The 20,605-nt window shown below is 43.3% G+C and overlaps 1 protein-coding gene across 2 annotated transcripts; it reads right to left on the reverse strand.

Annotated features, from left to right (window-relative positions):
• Positions 1-2,615: 2,615 nt before the first annotated feature.
• On the reverse strand, positions 2,616-18,313 carry chga (chromogranin A). Of its 2 annotated transcripts, XM_080201958.1 has the most exons (7): positions 18,032-18,313; positions 17,555-17,601; positions 17,320-17,413; positions 16,939-17,007; positions 14,897-14,998; positions 13,496-14,436; positions 2,616-3,094 (listed from the first exon to the last, which is right to left on the reverse strand). In XM_080201958.1, the coding sequence occupies exons 1-7, from the start codon at positions 18,075-18,077 to the stop codon at positions 3,011-3,013; spliced, it is 1,383 nt and encodes a 460-aa protein (XP_080058084.1). In that variant the 5' UTR covers positions 18,078-18,313; the 3' UTR covers positions 2,616-3,010. The 2 variants fall into 2 exon arrangements, with proteins under 2 accessions (XP_080058084.1, XP_080058085.1); XM_080201959.1 differs by lacking the exon at positions 14,897-14,998.
• Positions 18,314-20,605: the final 2,292 nt, after the last annotated feature.

Here is a 20,605-nt window from a genome sequence, read left to right on the forward strand (position 1 = left end):
AATAGGATTTTCCTTCCTCTGCACAGTGTAAGCCATTGTATAGGGATTGAACAATCAGTGTCTATGTGATAAACATATTTGAAACATTATTTGCAGGCAGTTGCTCCTCTTGAGCTGCTCTTGGTCGAATGGTATTCTATGTGTGTGGCTATACGAGTGCTACAACTATGAATAACCACTATAATGGGGAGAATTTGCCCAACTACTTGGAAGCAGGTGAATGCGGGGGAGTTAAATCTCCAAACGTCGATGTTGCATCAGGACTCCAACATTTTCCCACCCTCTTCCAGTTGCAGAGAGCTGTGATTGAAGGTGGGTGGGGGAACCCTCTTGGATTTGTTAAGTAGTTAATGTTTTAACCCTCAATCTGGATTTCCAGATCAGCGACTCACCAGAGTCATGGGGGCCAGTACATAGTGGGAAGAATTTCATTGGTAAAACTGACAGGCTGGGAAGGCGTTGATCATTTGAGCTCCGGACTTGGCCAAGTGAGAGGCAGCTATTCAAAGAAGCTGTCCTCTAAGGGAATAGTTCTCACTGCTTGACAAGCAATTGTTGACTGCTTGGAATGTATTTCATGTATCCAGCATTTCACTCGCCCTCAGTTACCTATCCCTGCTGCCAGCCTTCACCTCTGCAGCATGCCAAGAGCAGAGGCCACATCGCTACTTCCAACTGCAGAACCAGCTACCTTATCCTCACCCACACACACACCTCGATGGGGCAGAGGGCATAGACACTGAGATCCAGCTGGAAGGAGGCTAGAATCTTTAACACAGTGTTTACAAAATCAGCACTCTCAGGGTGGCACAGTGGCTAGCACTTCTGTCTCTCAGTGCCAGGGACCTGGGTTTGATTCCTGGCTTGGGTCACTGTCTTGTGCGCAGTCTGCACATTCTCCCCGGTGTCTGCATGGGTTTGCTCCGGGTAGTCTGGTTTCCTCCCACAGTCTGAAAGACGTGCTGGTTAGGTGCATTGGCCATGCAAAGTTCTCCCACAACGTATGCGTTGCTGCCTCACAATGCCAAGGACCAGGTTTGATTCGCAGCTTGAGTCACTGTCCATGTAGAATTTATACATTCTCTCCATGTCTGAGTGGGTTTCGTCCGGTGCTCTGGTTTCCTCCCACTGTCCAAAGATGTGTGGTTAGGTTGATCAGCTATGCTAAATTGTCCCTTACTGTTAGGTGGACTAGTACGTTAAAAATGAGCAGTTATGGGGAAAGGACCTGGGTGGGATTGTGGTTGGTGCAGACTTGATGGGCTGAAAGGCCTTATTCTGCCCTGTAGGGATTCTATGACATGTCGGAGATGCCTCAGGTGTCATGGCTGGCCGCTGCTGACATCTGCAGCTGTCTGGAACAAGGCCACCTTTCCAATGAAGCAGCTGGAAATGCGTGGCCGGGTACCCATTAGAGTCTTATCTTGTCCAGCCTCGCTTCATATCTAAATTCTTTATTAGTAACGTCTGAGAAAACAACCACCTGCATTCCTTTCAGGCTCTGTCTGAAAATTGGTCTGTTTCTCTCTACAGAATCAGGTCAATTTTTCTCTCTAGATTTTGTGACACTTTGTCAACAAAAGCAGGGGTGTGTGTTTCGCGCTGTCATTCTGAAGGGTGGGGCCTAAACACAAGGTAAAGTTGTATTAAGGCGCTATGATAGGTGTGAACCAATTTACTGCACCAGTGAGACGTGGCGACGATCGAAAATTGCGAATTTGCCGTCGAAGTTTGCGATTTCTGGGTTTTGCCAAATCTTGACCCTCTGAACCATAGAACCCTACAGTACAGAACGAGGTCCTTTGGCCCATCGGGTCTGCACCAAACACAATCCCACCCAGGCCCTATCCCTACATATTATACCACTAATCCCTCTAACCTACACATCCCTGGACACTAAAGGGGCAATTTCTTAGCATAGCCAATCAACCTAACCCGCACATCTTTGGACCATGGGAGGAAACCGGAGTGCCCAGAGGAAACCCACCCAGACACGGGGAGAATGTGCAAACTCCACACAGACAGTGACCCCAGCTTCTCATCAAACCCAGGACCCTGGAGCTGTGAAGCAGCAGTGCTAACCACTGTGCTACCGTGCCACCCTGCCAGCCAATCTTATGCGAGAGTGTGGGCTCAAGATCATGGCCCCCACCTCTAATTATAAACCTAATTACTTTTTAAGCCACCATATCAATTCGCCCTGCCACTTTTCAAGATTTTTGTAGATGGAGACTAAGATGGGTGGCACAGTGGTTAGCACTGCTGCCTCATAGCACCGGGGACCCAGGTCCAGTTCCAGCCTCGGGTCACTATCTGTGTGGGTTTCCTCTGAGTGCTCCGGTTTCCTCCCACAGTCCAAAGATGTGCAGGTTAGGTTGACTGGCCATGCTAAATTGCCCCTTATGTCAGGGAGATTAGCAAAGTAAATAGGTGGGGTTACAGGGATAGAGTCTGGATGGGATTCTGGTTGGTGCAGACTCGATGGACCAAATGGTTTCCTTCTGCACTGTAGGGATTCTATTGTATTCTAAAGATCTCCCGACTCATGTATATGTTTCAAACTCTCTAACTTATTTTCAAACAAGTATAGGAAGAATAAAGTAAAGACTACGGGGTAAAAGTTGTTTTATTTTAATTACATAAATTGTATATAGAATGTACAATACAATTAGTCTGACTTGGTACAAACTTCCACCAAGTACAATACTATTTTAACTTGAGTTTCATCTCCTCTATCAGGTATTCTAAAAAGCCATAGAATTTTAAACCATAACATTAAGTATCGCAAACGGATTCAGCTAATGTAGGAAACAAGGTATGTCATGGGAGAACTAACAGATGTAAAATGATTAAATAAGCAAGCATTTAGCAGCACCTTGGAAAGAAAAACAGATGCAGAATGTAGATTCCTCAAAAGCATTGATGATTTTGGTGCAGTAGCTAAAATATTACTAATCAAACAAAGGTGCTGATAGTTGCTTCATTATTACTCAGCTTTGTGGCACAGGATTTAACTTCTGCGCATCTGATGTAACCTCCTTGCCATGGCTTCCAGTTCGCTTTCAATTGCTTCAAGATTCTCCATTTCTTGTTCCTGGGAAAATATTAGACAAGATTATTATTTCTGAGAGGAAGGTAAGTTTATTTATTAGTCACAAGTAATTCACACTACAATGAAATTACTGTGAAAATCCCCCAGTCGCCACACTCCGATGCCTGTTCAGGTACACTGAACATGGCCAATTCATCTAACCTGCACATCTTTGGACTGTAGGAGGAACCCAGAGCACCCGGGGGAAACCCACACAGACACGGGAAGAACATGCAAACTCCACACAGACAGTGACCCAAGCCAGGAATCGAACCCAGGTCCTGGGTGCTGTGTGGCATTAGTGCTAACCACTATGCCATCGTGCTGCCCCAGAAGTTCCTGGAAGAGTGCTCAACAATCTTTTCGTGGAGGAAAAAGGTTATGACTTATATTTATAAAGCTTCTTTCATGATCTCCTTCCCTCAGGCCCAGACAGGCCTCTGCTGGACACCTATCCATCACTAAGCTCCCACTGTTTGAGTGGGCAGTGTCCACTTAAAGGCCCCAATTGGTGCCAGGGTAGGCCTTGCCTGCTGTCTGTTAAATTGCGGCCAGGTTGGGGCCGGTGGGGGGGGGTGGTGTCAGATAGGTGGCAGAAAGGGCATCCCCGAAATTTGGTTGGCCCCTCCACCTGCTAATCCACTCATAAGGGGCCCTAAAATTATGACCATTGTGACAGGAATGGAAGATTTGTGAAGTTGGCTCCACAAAGCCAAATTAGCATTAGAGCGATGCTGAAAATATTTCCATCAGCACAAAGCCTGCAGTGTTAATTGAACCGCATCCTTAATCACACATTTAAAATCAGCTTCTGCATGCATGCATTCTTCCCTCTCTGAAATCACCCTGCAGCGATGTATTGATGTGGCAAAATTGAATGGAAAACTCTGACAGAGCAATTTACAATTAAAACTGATGATGGAAATGGGTGGCACAGTGGTTAGCACTGCTGCCTCACAGTCCGGGGACCGAGGTTCGATTCCTGACTTGGGTCACTGTCTGTATGGAAATTGTACAATCTCCCCGTCTTTGCTTGGGTTTCCTCTGGGTGTTCCGGTTTCCTCCCACAGTCCGAAAGATGTGTGGGTTAGGTGGATTGGCCGTGCTAAATTAACCCTTGGTGTCCTGGGATGTTCTAGGTTAGAGGGATTAGCAGGGTAAGTAAGCGGGGATAGGGATTGAGTGGGATTGTTGCCTGTGCAGACTCAATGGGTCAAATGGCCTCCTTCTGCACAGTAGGGAGTCTATGATTTCTAAAAAATACAATCAGAAATTGAGACTGGAAAATCACTTTTATGGACAAGAAGTGCATACTTCTTAAATCATAAATAAACTTCAATAAATCTTTTTCTTAGTGCAGTATTATTTACTTGATGAAGATTGAAAGATCATTTGTTCTGATAAAACATTTATACATTCTGATCAAATTCGATGCCATAAGATTTTCAGGTAGTCTTTGAAGCAAAATATCTACTTTCCATTATTGTATAAAATCCTGAATTTAGCTGCAGTTTGCAGTTAATACACCGAACGGACTCGGAGCGTGCTTGGAAGACTTGACCAGTCAAACATGCATAAAAATAGCAAAATTGGAGTTGATCTGTATAAGAAGAGAATGATTTGTAGTCTTAGTATCAAATTTATGCCAATTTACTCCCAAAGTGTACTGCTATTTTATTTACTTCAATTAAGCTTTGGGTAAGCAATTGTACTTCTACTGGATTGAGGAGCAGTAAAAAGTCTCACAACACCATGTTAAAGTCCAACAAGTTTATTTGGAATCATGAGCTTCCAGAGCTCCTTCATCAGGTGAGTCAGTCACACTGCTGGGGGGGAGTAGAGGCTACTGAGGACCCTGCAAAAGGCTGGGGGCAAGGGGGTGCCACCTGGGTAGTGCCAGCCTGGAACCCTGACACTGCCTATGGGACATACTGGCACTCCTCACTATGCATGTTGGCACTGTCCACTGAGCAGTGCCACAAGGGGATGAGGCCTGTTGGGGGTAATTGTGAGGCGACGTTCGCTGCCACCCACTCTGCAAGTGGGATCGCTGGGAGGAGGCGATCAGGGCTGGTCATCGGAGTTGTGGGGGGGGGGGGGAAGGTGGGTATAATGGGGCACATGTGCTAATCTTTTCACTGATAAATTGGTGCATGTGCTGTGGCCTGCTCAGCACTTTGCTGCTGGCCTCTCAGGTGGGAATAGGCCCAGCCCACCACCTTTCAGAGTGAATCATGCAGAGGCACTCTGCATTGCTTCAAGTGAGGGAGATTCGTTCAATTAAGTACACCCAAAAATCAGGTGGGAAATATTCCCATTTTGTTTTGGGAGAATTCCGGTCTTTGTCCTACGTTTGCTCAGTACATCAAATTGCATTCGCCATTATTGAAGCTCTCAGTGACACTGCATTGTTGTGCAAACTACGCCATCTTGGACATATTATCCACAAGCAATAGAATGAAATAAAGTGGAGGTACAGCAATTGGAAATGTCTCATTATTGACTGGATGTATGTAATCACAAATTTTCAAAAATTTTAAAATTAATTGTTAGGAGATATAATCCATAAAAGACATTAGATAATTGCCACATCAAACTTTACTGTGGAAAATAAAAGCTCATGATGTCGGGGGTAACATATTGGCATGGGTTGAAGTTTGACTAGCTAACAGGAAATAGATAATTGGCATAAATGGGTCATTTCCTGGTTGTCAAGGTGTGACGAGCACTGTGCCATAGGGATCAGTGCTAGGGCCTCAACCTTTTCTGATAGCCTTGCGCTACTCAGGGATATGTTCGCCTACGTGCAGAACAGCCAGGTGGATATCTGCCTCATCAGCCTAGACCAGGAGAAGGCGTTTAACAGATTATCGCACATCTGGGGCAGTTTAGAACGGAGTTGAGGAGGAACTTCTTCACTCAAAGGGTGGTGAATCTCTGGAATTCTCTGCCCGTTGAAGTGGTGGAGGCTACCTCGCTAAATATTTTTAAGACGCAGGTTGATGGGTTTTTGATAAGAGAGGGGATTAAGGGTTATGGGGAGAGGGCGGGAATGTGGAACTGAGCCACGACAGATCAGCCATGGTCTTATTGAATGGCGGGGCAGGCTCGAAGGGCTAGATGGCCTACTCCTGCTCCTATTTCTTATGTTCTTATGACTTGGATGAAGTGATTGAAGGTGTGGTCACTAAATTTGCTGATGACATGAAGGTAGGTAGGATAGTGAATTATGAAGAGGGCGTGAAGAGGTCTGCTCCTGATCACTCTCCACTCTCCATGTTGCATATGCCTATTTGTGAACATCAACTGAAGAGAATATCAGCCTGGTCGCATTGCTTTCATGGACAAAAGACCCAGTGCAATGTAACCTTCCTCCAGGGGGACTTAAACTTGATGAGAGGGGACAACTTGAATAAGCTACAGAGGCATGTAAATAATATTTCTTGGCAAAGGTGATGCCAAGCATCCCCCATGCTCCAGCAGTGGCAGCCATGATCTCAGCTGCTTAGGCACTAAGCTCTGGGATTCCCTCCTTAAATCCACCTCCCTTTCCGACTATAAGACATTCTTTCAAACCTATCTCTTTAACCATGCTCCCAAGGCTAATATTTCCTTATGTGGCTGTACGTCACAATTTGTTTGATAAGGTTCTTGCAAAGTATTTTTGGGCTGTTTTATGACACCAACAGTTCAGGTTGAATCCCCCATACCGGGTGCACTACTGCATGGTGGATTGCCCCATTGCCTTACCCTACATTTGCAGAGTGGTGCCTCTGAAATGGAGAGAGGTGGCTTTGGTCCTTTGTGGACTTTTGCTAATGACCTTATCTTACAATTCTGAAGGTGCTATATCAATGCAAACTGTTATTGTTTAAAGTTTTAGAAGTTTGTTTATTAGTGTCACAAGTAGGCTTACATTAACACTGCAATGAAGTTACTGTGCAAATCTCCTAGTTGCCATATTCCGGGTACACTGAAGGCAAATTTAGCATGGCCAATGCATCTAACTAGCATGTCTTTCGGACTGTTTGAGGAAACCCATGAGAGAATGTGCAGACTCCACACAGATAGTGACCCAAGCTGGGAATTGAACCCAGGTTCCTGGTGCTGTGAGGCAACAGTGCTAACCACTGGGCCACTGTGCTGCCCTATTGATAAACATGACCGCATGGGAGACTATCAACAACTGACCCCTGTTTTTGTCATTATCCGTTTCATTTGTGCAGGTAATTTTCAAATTACACAGCTGACCTGGATATATATATAGCTGCTATGTTCTAAAATTTAAAGAAAAACAGCATCAATATTTTGCCAACTTGTAAAGTCCAGCTCATGATTTCGTACACATAAATCAGTATTCGACAACTCCTGCCCATTACCAGTTCTCCTGAACTAAATCTACTGCTATTATTATAAACTTCTCTTCTAGTCCACTATATTTTTGTATGGTTCTGTGGGTTAGCCAACACCATTGTCATATCCAACATGGAGTGACCAGCTATCGCATTAAGGGTACGTGGCAATAAGATGAAAACTTCAGTAAAGCTCCACAGGTAAACAAAACCGAACTAACGTCCTTGACAGCACCGAGTATTCACGCTTTTCTCTCACTATGGATATAGTTTAAACCCCCTTACTGTTTGATGGTAATGGCTACTATTTTTAGAAATGGCTTAACTCACTTAATGAATTGGTTATTATTTTTAGAATAATATACAGAGGGTAAAGTGACCTACTTTAGCTAGTCAAACCATGTGTTTTTTTAAAAAATAATTGCTAGCTTCAATTGCAAATGAATGCATGATAAATTGTAATCGAATATTTCTACTTTTGTGTGTGGGGAAAAGTGTTTATAATCTAAATAAAATTGCAATATTAATCCTTTAGATTAAAATATTTATTTACCCTGGCTACTTAACTTTTATCATTTTTGTTCAGTGTTTTGTACATGATTATACCTGAGTCAATGATATTGGATTTCTTACTCTTACTCAGTCTTTTCACTATACTTCTATTCTAATTATTTTCCCAAACCTAATGGTACACTGAGTCAGATTTTTCATCTGTTTCCATAGCTAGTATTTCCTGGAACAGGTCACTGGGCTGTCATCAGAGGCTTATAGCTTGAGGAGCACCACTCCATATCAAGCATGGCTGACCAGGAGTCTCTCTCATTCTTACTGCCAGCTATTGGTGCATTTGGAAGGATTTGCAGGTTGAACGCAACCTGTTTGTATTATGAATGCACCTTCTTTGGCCATCAAGTCCTGGGGTAGGATTCTAACCCAGAGCTTCTGCCTCAGGGGCAGAGGCCCTACTGATTGCACTACCACCCCTCCTACCTCTTTATGCATTATTGCTTATAAGTACGCCCAGTCACTTATTATAGTATTTATGGAATTCACAATGTTAATTCTTGCCACACCACATTATGTTTGTAATGATCTAAGATGCCTGCACGTGGCATCTTAATAGGATTTTGCATTTATTGTACTTGAACCCTGCTCACACTAGTAGTCGTAAAAACACATGATTCTGCAAACCCTATTGAAATGCTTGGGTTGACTCTACTTGCTAAGTGTTCAGTCCATTGGTTGCCACATGGAAGCCTCCTACTCTCAAGTCCAATTGGTGTCCATGTTGCTAGCTTGTGCAATTAAGTCATTGCCTGTATTTAGAATTGACAATTATCTGCTGGTGGTTTTATGCTCTATCTCCTCCCCAACCTGTAACCCTATTTTACCTTCCCCATTGCTTGTAACTTCATCCTCTGGCCTTCAATGCTTTAATATTTCCTTGTCCTTCTTACACTTGTCACTGACCATCTAATCCTACTTTTCCTAAAGGATGAATTTAATCTTGACCTGTGCCACCTCAAGGCCATTCAATACCATGGAATGTTTGCTGGTAAAAGCAAATTACTTAGGATACTCATTTCCTAATAGATTAAACCCTCCCCAATGGCACAAGCAAACTTGGCATGGGTATGGAAACCTTGAGATAATACCAGAGAGGAATAACAAGGCACACAGACTAATTGAAAAGATAGATAGTATCAAAATGTAACACATTCTGCACTCTCTCCTTTCCTTCTTGCCTATGTACTCTATGTACAGTATGCTTTCACTGTATACTAATACCTGTCACAATACTGAATCAAATCAAAATAAAGAACAAGTTAATATAACATAGAACATTACAGCGCAGTACAGGCCCTTCGGCCCTCGATGTTGCGCCAACCAGTGGAACCAATCTAATGACCCTCTAACCTAAACTATTCCAATATTATCCATATGTCTATCCACTGACCATTTGAATGCCCTTAAAGTTGACGAGTCCACAACTGCATCAGGCAGGGCATTCCGTACCCTTACTACCCTCTGAGTAAAGAACCTACCTCTGACATCCGTCCTATAATTATCACCCCTCAATTTAAAGCTATGTCCCCTCGTGTTAGCCATCACCATCCAGGGAAATAGGTGGGATCAGAGTAAGGGAGAAAAATAATAAAGTCTAAATCAGGGCTATGATGCATGTACGCCAAATGCACAGAGGGTGGTAAATTGGATTGGTGAGCTACAAGGACAGATAGCCATTTGTGACTATAACAAGGGCCTGGCTCAAAGGGCAGGCATTAAATTCCCTGGATACAAAGTGTTCAGAAAAAATAGGCAAAAAAGTTGGCGGAATGGTGGTATTGATTAGGAAGAACATTTCAGTGCTGAGTAAGAGAATGTTTGGAAGGGTGAAAGGTCTGAATTAATTTGACTGCAGCTAAGGAACACAAAAGGTGCAATAACATTACCTGGTGTAACCCACAGGCCACTTATATAATTTGGAAGCACGCAGAAGAACACATTTACAAGGAAATTACGGGGAGGTGCAACATTTTTACAGTATCTATAATTGGGCACATAAGTTATTTGGATATAGACTGGGATAGTAGAAGTGTAAAGGACAGGAAGAGGCAAGAGTTCCCATAATGTATTCAGGAAAATTTTCGACGGCAGAATTTTTCCAGTCCAATCAGAAAGGAAGCACTGCCAGACCTGGTTCTTAGGAATGAGGTGAATCAAGCATCAATGGGGGAACATTTAGGAGACAGTGATCATTAGGTTTAGGATCACTCTGGAAAAAGGCAAAGAACAATCAAGAGAGAATGCTATTAACTGGGGAAAGTTAACCTCAAAGAGGTAAGCATAGATTTGGGCTGAATAAACTGGAGTCAAAGTGAACAGGAAACACAAGAGCCGAACAATGGGCTAACTTCATAAAACAGATGGTTCAGGCACAATCAATGTATATTCCCTCAAAAGGGAGAGATAAGACAAACAAAACTAGAGTTCCCTGGATGACAAGAATAAAAAAAAGGGTAGGAATTAAGATAATGAAAAGGTGCAGTTATGACAGGTGTCAAGTGGCAAATATAATCGAAAATCAAGATGAATATAGAAGATTCAAAGGGGAAGTGAAAAAGCAAATAAGCAAAACAAAGAGGGAGATTGGATAGAGACAGACAGCAAACATAACGGTATATAAATAGTAAAAACAGTAATATAAGCAGTGGGGCCAATTAGGGATCAAAAAGATATTTGTGCATGGAGGTTCAGGACATAAGCTGAGTATTAAATGAATATTCACTTATTTATGTCATAAGTAGGCTTACATTAACACTGCAATGAAGCAACTGTGAAAATCCTCTAGTTGCCACACACCGGTTCGGATACACTTAGTGTGAATTTAGCATGGCCAGTGCACCTAACCAGCATGTCTTTTGGACTGTGGGAGAAAACTGGAGCACCCGGAGGAAACACATGCCGACACGAAGAGAACATGCAGACTCTGCACAGACAGTGATCCAAGCCAGGAATTGAACCCAGGTCCCTGGTGCTATGAGTCAGCAGTGCTAACCACTGTGCTACGTAACTACCTTTACCAAGGAAGAAGATGCTCCCCTAGTCGTGATGAAAGAAGGGATAATTCAGATGTGAGAAGGGTTTAAAATTAATAAGTAGGAGGTATTGGATGGGCTGTCCATACTTCAAGTTGATAAAGCACCAGCTTTGGATGAGATGTATTTGAGGATATGGAGGGAAATGAACACGGAAATTGCAGATGCACTGACTGTAATTTTTCAGTCTTCCGCAGACTCAGGAGTGATGCCAGAGGACTGAAGAATTACAAACATTAGACAATTATTCAGAAACATGGTGTAATGATAAGCCTAGCAGCCACAGACTAGTTAGTTTAACTTCAGTGGTGGGGAAACTTCTAGACAAAATAATCTGGGGCAAAGTTAATAGCCACATGGACAAATGCAGGTTAATTAAGGAAATCCAATATGGACTCCTTAAGGATAAATCATGTTTAAATAACTTGCTGGAAATTTTGGAAGAGGAGTGTCAATAAGGATAACGCGGTTGATGTGGTTACATGAACTTCCAAAAGGCATTTGATACAGTGCCACATAACAGACTTGCGAGAAAAAAATTTAACTGGTGGAATAGGGACAGTAGTAATTTGGACATGGAATTGGCTGAATGGCAGGAAATGGATGAATGGTTAGTGGATGTTTTTCAAGCTGGATGAAGGTTTGTTGTGGACCAAGGATCAGTGTTGGGATCCTTGCTTTTCCCATTGTATATTAATGACCTAGATCTTGGTATACAGGACACCATTTCAAAGTTTGTGGATAATATGAAACTTGGAAGCATTGTGAACTGTGAGAAGGATAGTGTAGAGCTTCAAAAGGACGTAGACAAGTTGGTGGAATGTGCAGACAAATGGCAATCACTGGCAGCGAATATAAAAGGGGAATCCCATGTGGTAAGAGGAGGAGTAAGGCTGACAAGGGTCCAAAAAGAGGATTTATACATGGAGGCAGTGACTATAACTGAGGTATTAAATTAACACTTTGCATTGTCATTACCAAGGGAAAAGATGGAATAAGTGGAAGTTCAATGTGGAAAAACATAAATAATTCCATTTTGGAAGGAAAAATAGAGACAAGTAAAGGGTACAATTTTAAAGGGTGTAAGAGCAGAGGAACATCCATGGTGTGTCATTGAAGGCAGGACAAGTTGAGAAAATAGTTAAAGCATACAGTATCCAAAGCTTTATTAATAATGTTATCGAGAATAAGACCAAGGAGGTCATGTTGAACTTGTATAAGATTGTACTTTGGCCTCAGTTTGAGTATTGCATCCAGCTCTGGGTGCCATACTTTAGAAAGGATGTGAAGGTATTGGAGAGAGTGCAGAAAATGTTCAAGAGAATGGTTCTAGGAATGAGAAACTTCAGTTATGAAAATAGATTGGAGTAGTTAGGGCTATTTTCCTTGGAGAGGAGAAGCCTGAGAAAGATTTGATGTATTCAAAATCATGAGGTGTCTGGGCAGATAGGGAGAAATTGTTCTCACTTTGAAAGGATCAAGAATGAAAGGGCAGAGATTTAAACGTATTTGGCAAAAGAAGCAAAAAGCGACATGAGTTTTCACCCTGCATGTGGTTAAGGGTTAGAGTGCACTGCCTGAGAGTGGAAGCAGGTTCAATTGAAACATTCAAAAGGGAATTAGAATATTATCTGAAAAGGAAGAATGTGCATTGCTGCAGTAAGAAGTTGGGAGAATGATACTAAGCAAATGGTTCATTTGGAGAGCTGGTGTAGACATGATGGGCTAAATGGCCTCTTCCTGCACTGTGACAATTCTACAACACTACTCTCATAATAAAATACCATTCAGCATCTAGGGGATACAATGGAAGAGCAGACTGATCACCCATCAGAAACCCACATGATTTCCATTTCCATTGATATCTAAAATACACATCCCATATCTGCTGGCTGGGCAATGCCACATGAACCCTGCTAATAATGACCTAGCTTGATAAACGTGTTTTGCTTTTGTTCTGAGTCTGTCATACTCCAAAGCATCATAATGAAAGACAGCCATTGCCTTGATGAACTGGTTTCTCCCCATGGGCAGAAATTCAGGACTTACAATAGTTGTGAGTCTACAGAAGGGCCCCTCACCACCCCAACCCCAAAGGGAAGCAATGGCTTATAGAAACTAAGAGATAACACGTCCTTAGCAACTCGTAGCTATGATTCAGATCACCACCTTTGGACTTTATGTATCCTGTATGTGGAATGGAGTCATAGAGGTTTACTGCATGGAAACAGGCTCTTTGACCCAACGTGTCCATGCTGCCCTTTTTTTTTAAACCACTAAGCACATCCCAATTGCCCACCTTTTGTCCATATCCTTCGATGCCATCTTCCCATGTAACTGTCTAAATGCTTTTTGAATGACAAAATTGTACCTGCCTCTACTACTATCTCTGGCAGCTTGTTCCAGACAGTCCAAAGTAAATCAAGTTAAAATAAATTTAAAATGACACAAACCTCATTTTTCCTGTTGGCACTTCCCTCCTCTTCTTTCTCTTTTTTATCTTCAATTTCGAGCCTTTTCCGCACCGGATATGACAGAATGGGTTTCTTCTTCCTAATATCTTCCTCAGAGTGAGATCTTCTGTTCTCCTGTGAGTATTGGAAATGACTCAATTTGTTGTGTGGTTTGGGGTTTCCAGGTGTGCTCTCTAGCACACCTCTGTCTTCATCACTCATTTCTCCACGTTTTTTTGAGTTCCGCTCTGGGGCCTCACTCACCTTCTTCCATTTTCTTCTCTCTTCTTCAGATAACCCATCCTTTTCAGCACTGATATTTGAGTATTCATCCTCTTCCAAATCTTCGTCCTCTGAATTCTGGTGGCTCATGTTGTTTTCACTGGCCCTGATTTCTTCATCTGAGACCATCCCTTCCCGTTCCAGCTCTAAAAGCTCCTTGTCCTCACTTTGGTTTCTGTCCACTTCTCTGGTCTCTCCAACTTCTTCTGAACGTTCGTCATCATTTGCTAGCTCTTCATTCTTATTGTCATTGTAATCGCTGCGGTCTTCTTCATCATTGTCTTCCTCACTCTCTTTGCTTTGACCTTCATCCACGTCCTCTTCCTGAGTGTATTCGCCTTCACTTTGCTCACTTTCTTCTGGACTTCGCTCCTCGTTTTGACTCTGATCCTGGGACTGCTCCACAACAGACTCCTCTTCAGAGGAACCATTTGTCATCGACTCATCTCTTACTGCATCTTCCTTTTCCACTGCCACATCTCCACTGTCAGTTGCATCACTGTTTGAATCAGTAGTTTTATCCTTCATGGTTAGGAAGCTGTATCCGCTTACATTTGGCTGTGTCCCCTCTACGCTGTCCTGCTGCTCTTTATCCTTTATTTCCAATATCTCAGCAGATGATCCTTGCTGTTCCTCTGCATGGACCTCGTGTGATTTATCTGCAGAGCAATCAATACAGCGAGTGAACTTTGAAGAATTAATTTTGATTAACTGCTGTCATAATAACACTCAGGTACAAACATTTTTTGTTCAAACACTGATTTCTAAAGAGAACAAAGACAGCTGCATGATCACTTAATGAGTATCATTATGTTAAATTAATACTACTTCCATTTTTTTGAACGATGGCACAGAGAACAATCTATACATAGCAACTGTACAAATTGGAAAATTGCTGATACCATCTTTATGCAATGTAATCTATTTTAATCAGTTTCTGCTGTCGTCAGTGTCCTGATAGCTGTAAACTAAAATTGCTGTAACGTGCAACTAGATTCTGGCAACACGCCACAAATTTTAACAGCCAATGTTACATTATTTCCAAACAGCTAAATGGTCTGCTTTTGGATTACATCAGATCTCTACATCGAGGATTAGATGGGTTACCTCTACACTAACCTGCTGATGTTTTCTTTTTGTCATTGTGACTCCTGAGAGCAACAGCTAAATTGTCTTTGAAATCAATACTCTGCTTTTCCTGTAGCTTTTTCTCATTGGCCCCTGCACCAAAATTGTAAAGAAAATGCATTATTGGAACAAAGTAATGAACCTTAAGATCTTATCCTGATCTTTGGATTATTTTGGAGAGGGGGGGGAGCGGGTGTGCTTGAGTGTATCAGTATTATGTCCGATATTAAGTGCACACACTCCTTAGCCCAAAGGCAAAAAGCTTAAAGACATCCTCTTTGACACGACCTCATTTACTGTGCCCTTGATTTTATCAGATAGTTTGTGTTCACCTTGCAGATGGCATTACTCGTACCTTATTATGTCTTCAGTTAATTTAGGGTATCACAGTAACTGAAGAAGGTCCTGAAGAACTATCAGGTTTCAATAATGTTAATGGAGATGTCTTCATTAGGTACAATCTTTCTTATTATTAGATTGACATCTGTGTGGTTAATTGTACTTACGGTGCTGGGAAATATGAATGACTGAATTGATATGGCAAAAAGTGGCTCAGCGTCTCAAACATTGCTGACTGTTTTGAAATATTGATCTACGTTGTTGAAATTAATCTTCTGAGCCTGCACCTCGATGGTTAGAATGGGCCTGGTTGGAGTTTCAGCTGTGATAGCTGTGCAACTATGGGATGGTACGGTGACACAGGGACCCAAGTTTAATTCCAACTTTGGGTGGCTGTCTGTGTGGAATTTGCATGTTCTCCCTGTGTCTGTGTGGGTTTCCTCTGGATGCCCAGGGTTCCTCCCACACTCCAATGATGTGCAGGTTAGTCGGACTGGCAAGACTAAATTGTCCCTTCATGTACAAAAATGTCTAAGTTAGATGGATTAGTCACAGTGAATGTGCAAGATTATGGGAATAGGGTGGGGGGGGTGGTGGGGGGGGGGGGGCGGGGGGGGCATTGTGTGTGGTTGTGGGGGGGGGGTGTTGTTGAGGGGGGTTATGGGGGGGATGTGGCGGGGTTGGTGGCAGGGGGTTGTTGGGGAGGGGGTGTTGTTGGGGCGGGGGGAGGGCCTAGATAAGACACTCTGTCCGAGAGTCAGTGTAGACTTGATGGGCCGAATGCTTTCCTTCTGCACTGTATGGATTCTATGATTCACTATTTTAGCTGCTATGACCCCAGTAACTCTGCCAAAATGCATCTCAGCTTTTTGCCTTTGGGCTAAGGAGAACGTGTGCACTTAATATTGGGCAGACAGATTTTCAGATTCCTCAGTGGCTTGATGGGGGATTTCTAACTATACTGATGAGTTCTCCCCAAAACAAACTTCTTCAACATTAGTCTCTAACCCAGTATGGCAGTTTCTCCAGAGCTTTAGTGAAACCTGATTTCATTGGGGTCCAATACACATCTAGGTCAAGTTTGATTGAAACCGAGTAATTTTTCCACAATACATAAAATCCCTACCATACAGAAGGAGGCCATTTGGCCCATTGAGTTTGTACCAACCACATTCCCACTCAGGCCCTATTTCCGTCTCCCTCATTTACTCTGCTAGTCCCCCTGACAGTAGAATCAATTTAGCATGGCCAATCCACCTAACCCACACATCTTTGGATTGTGAGAGGAAACTGGAGTGCCCAGAAGAAACCCAGGCAGACACAGGGTGAATGTGCAAACCCCTGCACAGACAGTGACCTGAGGCCAGAATTGAACCCGGGTCCCTGGCGCTGTAAGGCAGAAGTGCTAACCACTGTGCTAGCGTGCCACTCTGTGTGCAGAAAGAGATGATAGCAGTCACTTCAACTTGTAATAAGAGGTTTTAACTATATGAAGGTAACATTCTTTACAGGGATCTGACTGTTGCAAAACTTGTTTTTTTTCCAATTAGCGTGGGGGCAGAAAATATGCAGAGTTTATGGAGAAAGTGGGTCCTGTACTTCCTGTATACAAGCAGCAAGTATGACATTATCTCAGACCCTCACTTAAGCACTACAAGTCTCCAGCCTTACAGTTACACAAACTGGGACAATACCTTCAGCGGCAATCTCTTGCAATTCTCGTAGAAGATTCTGATGTCGAAGGATAGAGATGATTCTCTCATCTGCACAGAATAGGAAAGCTAATCAGTATTAAAATCCAGGACTGTGACCGCTTGTTTGCGGGTTCATGGCACAATGGCCTATAGATTTCAATCAGTTAAACTGTAGTTATATATATGTATATATATTTTAAAAATCTTACACGAAGATTAAACATGTTCTAACCTCATAATGATTAATTAATTCACACAGTGGGGATACAACAGTTTGCTTCTTTCCCCAAAAGGAAAACATTTTGGAAAGTGATATTCACGCTGGAAATAAAGTGGATTTCGCAATTAACTAAAGGAGGAGAGAGAATGAAATCAGCCTACCTCCCCTGAGGACATCGAAGCATTGCTGGCTGATTGGTAAAGGGCTGGGTTTGGACAGGCTGTCGGAGATGACCTCCACCACACATTTCATCACCTGAAAGAGCAGGGGTATCCATTAGGGTGTTGTTTTGGGGATAAGTTCCCACCCCTTAAACACCCCCAAGGGGAAAGGTGTCTGAGATCAGGAAGAGGTTGAACAACAACCGGCGCGGAGGACTATCTATCTCTCTCTTACCTTGGCGTCGTCTTGCGATTGCTCCTTGGGCACAGGAGAGAAGGAAGCTGGAACAGACAGAGAGAGAGGTAAAACACACACACACACAAAACGGGAATTGGCCATGTGAGAGGGGAATTTCTGCATGGGGGAGAGCCGAGGGTCAAGAATTGGAGTTTAGAAAGAGCGAGATAAAGTAATTTCTTATTTGCACTGTATTATTTACAAGAATTAACTATCTGGAAATGATTCGCGACAAACTGGGTAGGTGGTGGTGGCTCAGGACTGCACTTGGAGCGAGGAGAGATGGCCAGCTCCCCTTGTCTCTCTCTGTCTCTATTCTCCTCTGTCCTTGGTACTGAAAGGGTCATTTCCCTCTCTACACAACTCCTGATATCTAATCACTTACTCGCTCTCATACACATAAAACATCAAATCACAGTATACCTAAGAGACCAAAGCGATATCCAGAAAGAGGGAATATTTAAGCGTTCTTACCTTGCATCGCAAGTAACAGAAAAGTGAAAAATCTCAATGCTATCATCTTTTTCCCCCTCCCTTGCAGGATGTGAGTAATCTTAACAGGTAAAGCGAAAACAAAACAAACCCAGACCGTGCTTTCTGTTAAAGCAAGCCCCCAAACCCCTTCCCCCTTCAAGAATTAAAAAAGAGGAGAATCTCCGCTGTCTTGTTGGGGCTGGAGGTTGCAGAGCTGGTTACACTGGAGTGGAGCTGGGCTGTCTGACTGCTGCAAGATTCCTGCTGACAGCGTGAACTGCAGCAGTAGCAACCCCAGCTTTAAACCCCCAGCGAGCCGGATGTGACATCGAGAGGAATCAAGTCAAATCCCAGCACCGTTCCCCCATCAGAGCCAATCTAGGTGAGCAAAAAAAAACCCAACCTACCTGGCATTCAACACGGGTCCTGTTCTGACCCTGGCACGCAAAAGGCTCCCAGCATAATCAATAATTGCTCAGTTCCAACACTGTGCAAGTGATGGCTTGTTTACTCAGAAGGGAATTGTAAAAAAAAGTCTACAGTTTCCTGAAGGATTCACTGCAAGTGAACGCAGTGCCAGCTCTGATGAAGTGTTATCCAAACTCGAATCTTTGTCTCTATTTTCTCTCCACAGATGCTGTCAGATCTGCTGAGATTTTCCAGCGTTTTCTATTTTCTTTTTGTGCCAACTGCATCAAAACCTAAGATCAAAACCTGTAAGCGTTATCAAGTTATCAACGCCTGAAAGTTTAGCTCTGTCCCTGCACCAGAATTAAAATAGAATAATTTATTTACAAAATATGGTTAAATGTTTTTCCAATGATCTTTGACGTTCCAAACGTCTCCCCACAACCAAATTCATGACTACAAAATACACCATCCAAAATGTTTGTTATTAAAAAATAGATATTTGCATTTATATAGTGCCTTGCCCAACCACCAGACATCTCAATCTCAATGTGTTTTGCAGCCACGAGAGTAGAATCCTACAGTGCAGAAGGAGGGCATTCGGCCCATCAAGTCTGCATTGAACCACAATCCCACCCAGGCTCTATCCCCATAACCCCCATCTAATCCCCCTGACACTACGGGGCAATTTAGCATGGCCAATCTACCTAACCCGCACATCTTTGGAAACCAGAGCACTTGGAGGAAACCCATGCAGACACAGGGAGTATGTGCAAACTCCACACAGACAGTGACCCAAGCTGGGAATCAAACCCGGGACCCTGGCACTGTGAGGCAGCAGCGCCGACCACTGTGCTGTCCTTTTGAAGTGCAGTCCCTTTGGAAAACAGCTATGGCAAGCCCCCATAAACAGCAATGTGATAATAATCAGATCATTTATTTTTTGTGCTGTTGATTGCCTCTGCACTTCTTTGAAATACACCCACCAGAGAAGGCAATCAGAGCCTCGGTCAGTTCAACATCTCACCTGTAAGGCAGCACCTCTGGCGGTGCAGCACCGAATCCACAGTGCAACTGAGTGTCAGCCTCGATTTTGGTACTCAAGTCTTGACTGCAACTTGAACCCACAAACACTAAACAAAATCCCCTTGCATAGCACACTTACGTGGAGAAAAACTGCAGCAGGCGATGGTGCAGAGGGCCCTCGGGGTCCTTGTGCATGAGTCGCAAAAACTCAGCTTGCAGGTGCAGCTGGTGGTCAGGAAGGCGAATGGGATGCTGGCCTTCATCGCGAGGGGGATTGAATATAAAAGTAGGGAGGTCTTGCTGTGGCTGTATAGGGCATTGGTGAGGCCGCAGCTGGAGTACTGTGTGCAGTTTTGGGCGCCGTACTTACGCAAGGATATTTTGGCCTTGGAGGGAGTGCAGAGGAGGTTTACTAGGCTGATGCCGGAGTTGAGGGGGTTGAGCTATGAGGAGAGGCTGACTAAATTAGGCTTGTACTCGTTAGAGTTTAGAAGAATGAGGGGAGATCTCATTGAGACGTATAAGATGATGAATGGGATGGATAGGATAGAGGTGGTGAGACTCTTCCCGCTCAGAAAGGATAGCAGGACTAGGGGGCACAGCCTCAAGATAAAGGGGGGGCGGTTTAGAACAGAGCTGAGGAGGAACTTCTTCACTCAAAGGGTGGTGAATCTCTGGAATTCTCTGCCCGTTGAAGTGGTGGAGGCTGCCTCGCTAAATATTTTTAAGACGCGGGTTGATGAGTTTTTGATAAGAGAGGGGATTAAGGGTTATGGGGAGAGGGCGGGAATGTGGAACTGAGCCGCGACAGATCAGCCATGATCTTATTGAATGGCGGGGCAGGCTCGAAGGGCTAGTTGGCCTACTCCTGCTCCTATTTCTTATGTTCTTATGTTCACATTAGCAACACTGGAAATGGGCAAAATTATCATTTTCATAGTAGCTGTTTAATTTTGTAATACTAGAGACTGAATAGACTGAGACTATACTCATTGGAATTCAGAAAAAAATGAGGGAAGATCTTATAGAATCATGTAAGATTACAAAGGGAATAGGTAAGTTAGAAGCAAGGAGGTTGTTTCCACTGGCAGATGAAACCAAAACTAAAGGCATAGCCTCAAAATAAGGAGGAGCAGATTT

The sequence above is a fragment of the Carcharhinus amblyrhynchos genome, chromosome 14 (genome assembly GCF_965287045.1).
Source record: "Carcharhinus amblyrhynchos chromosome 14, sCarAmb.v2.hapA, whole genome shotgun sequence".
In the NCBI taxonomy this organism is placed as follows: Eukaryota; Metazoa; Chordata; class Chondrichthyes; order Carcharhiniformes; family Carcharhinidae; genus Carcharhinus; species Carcharhinus amblyrhynchos.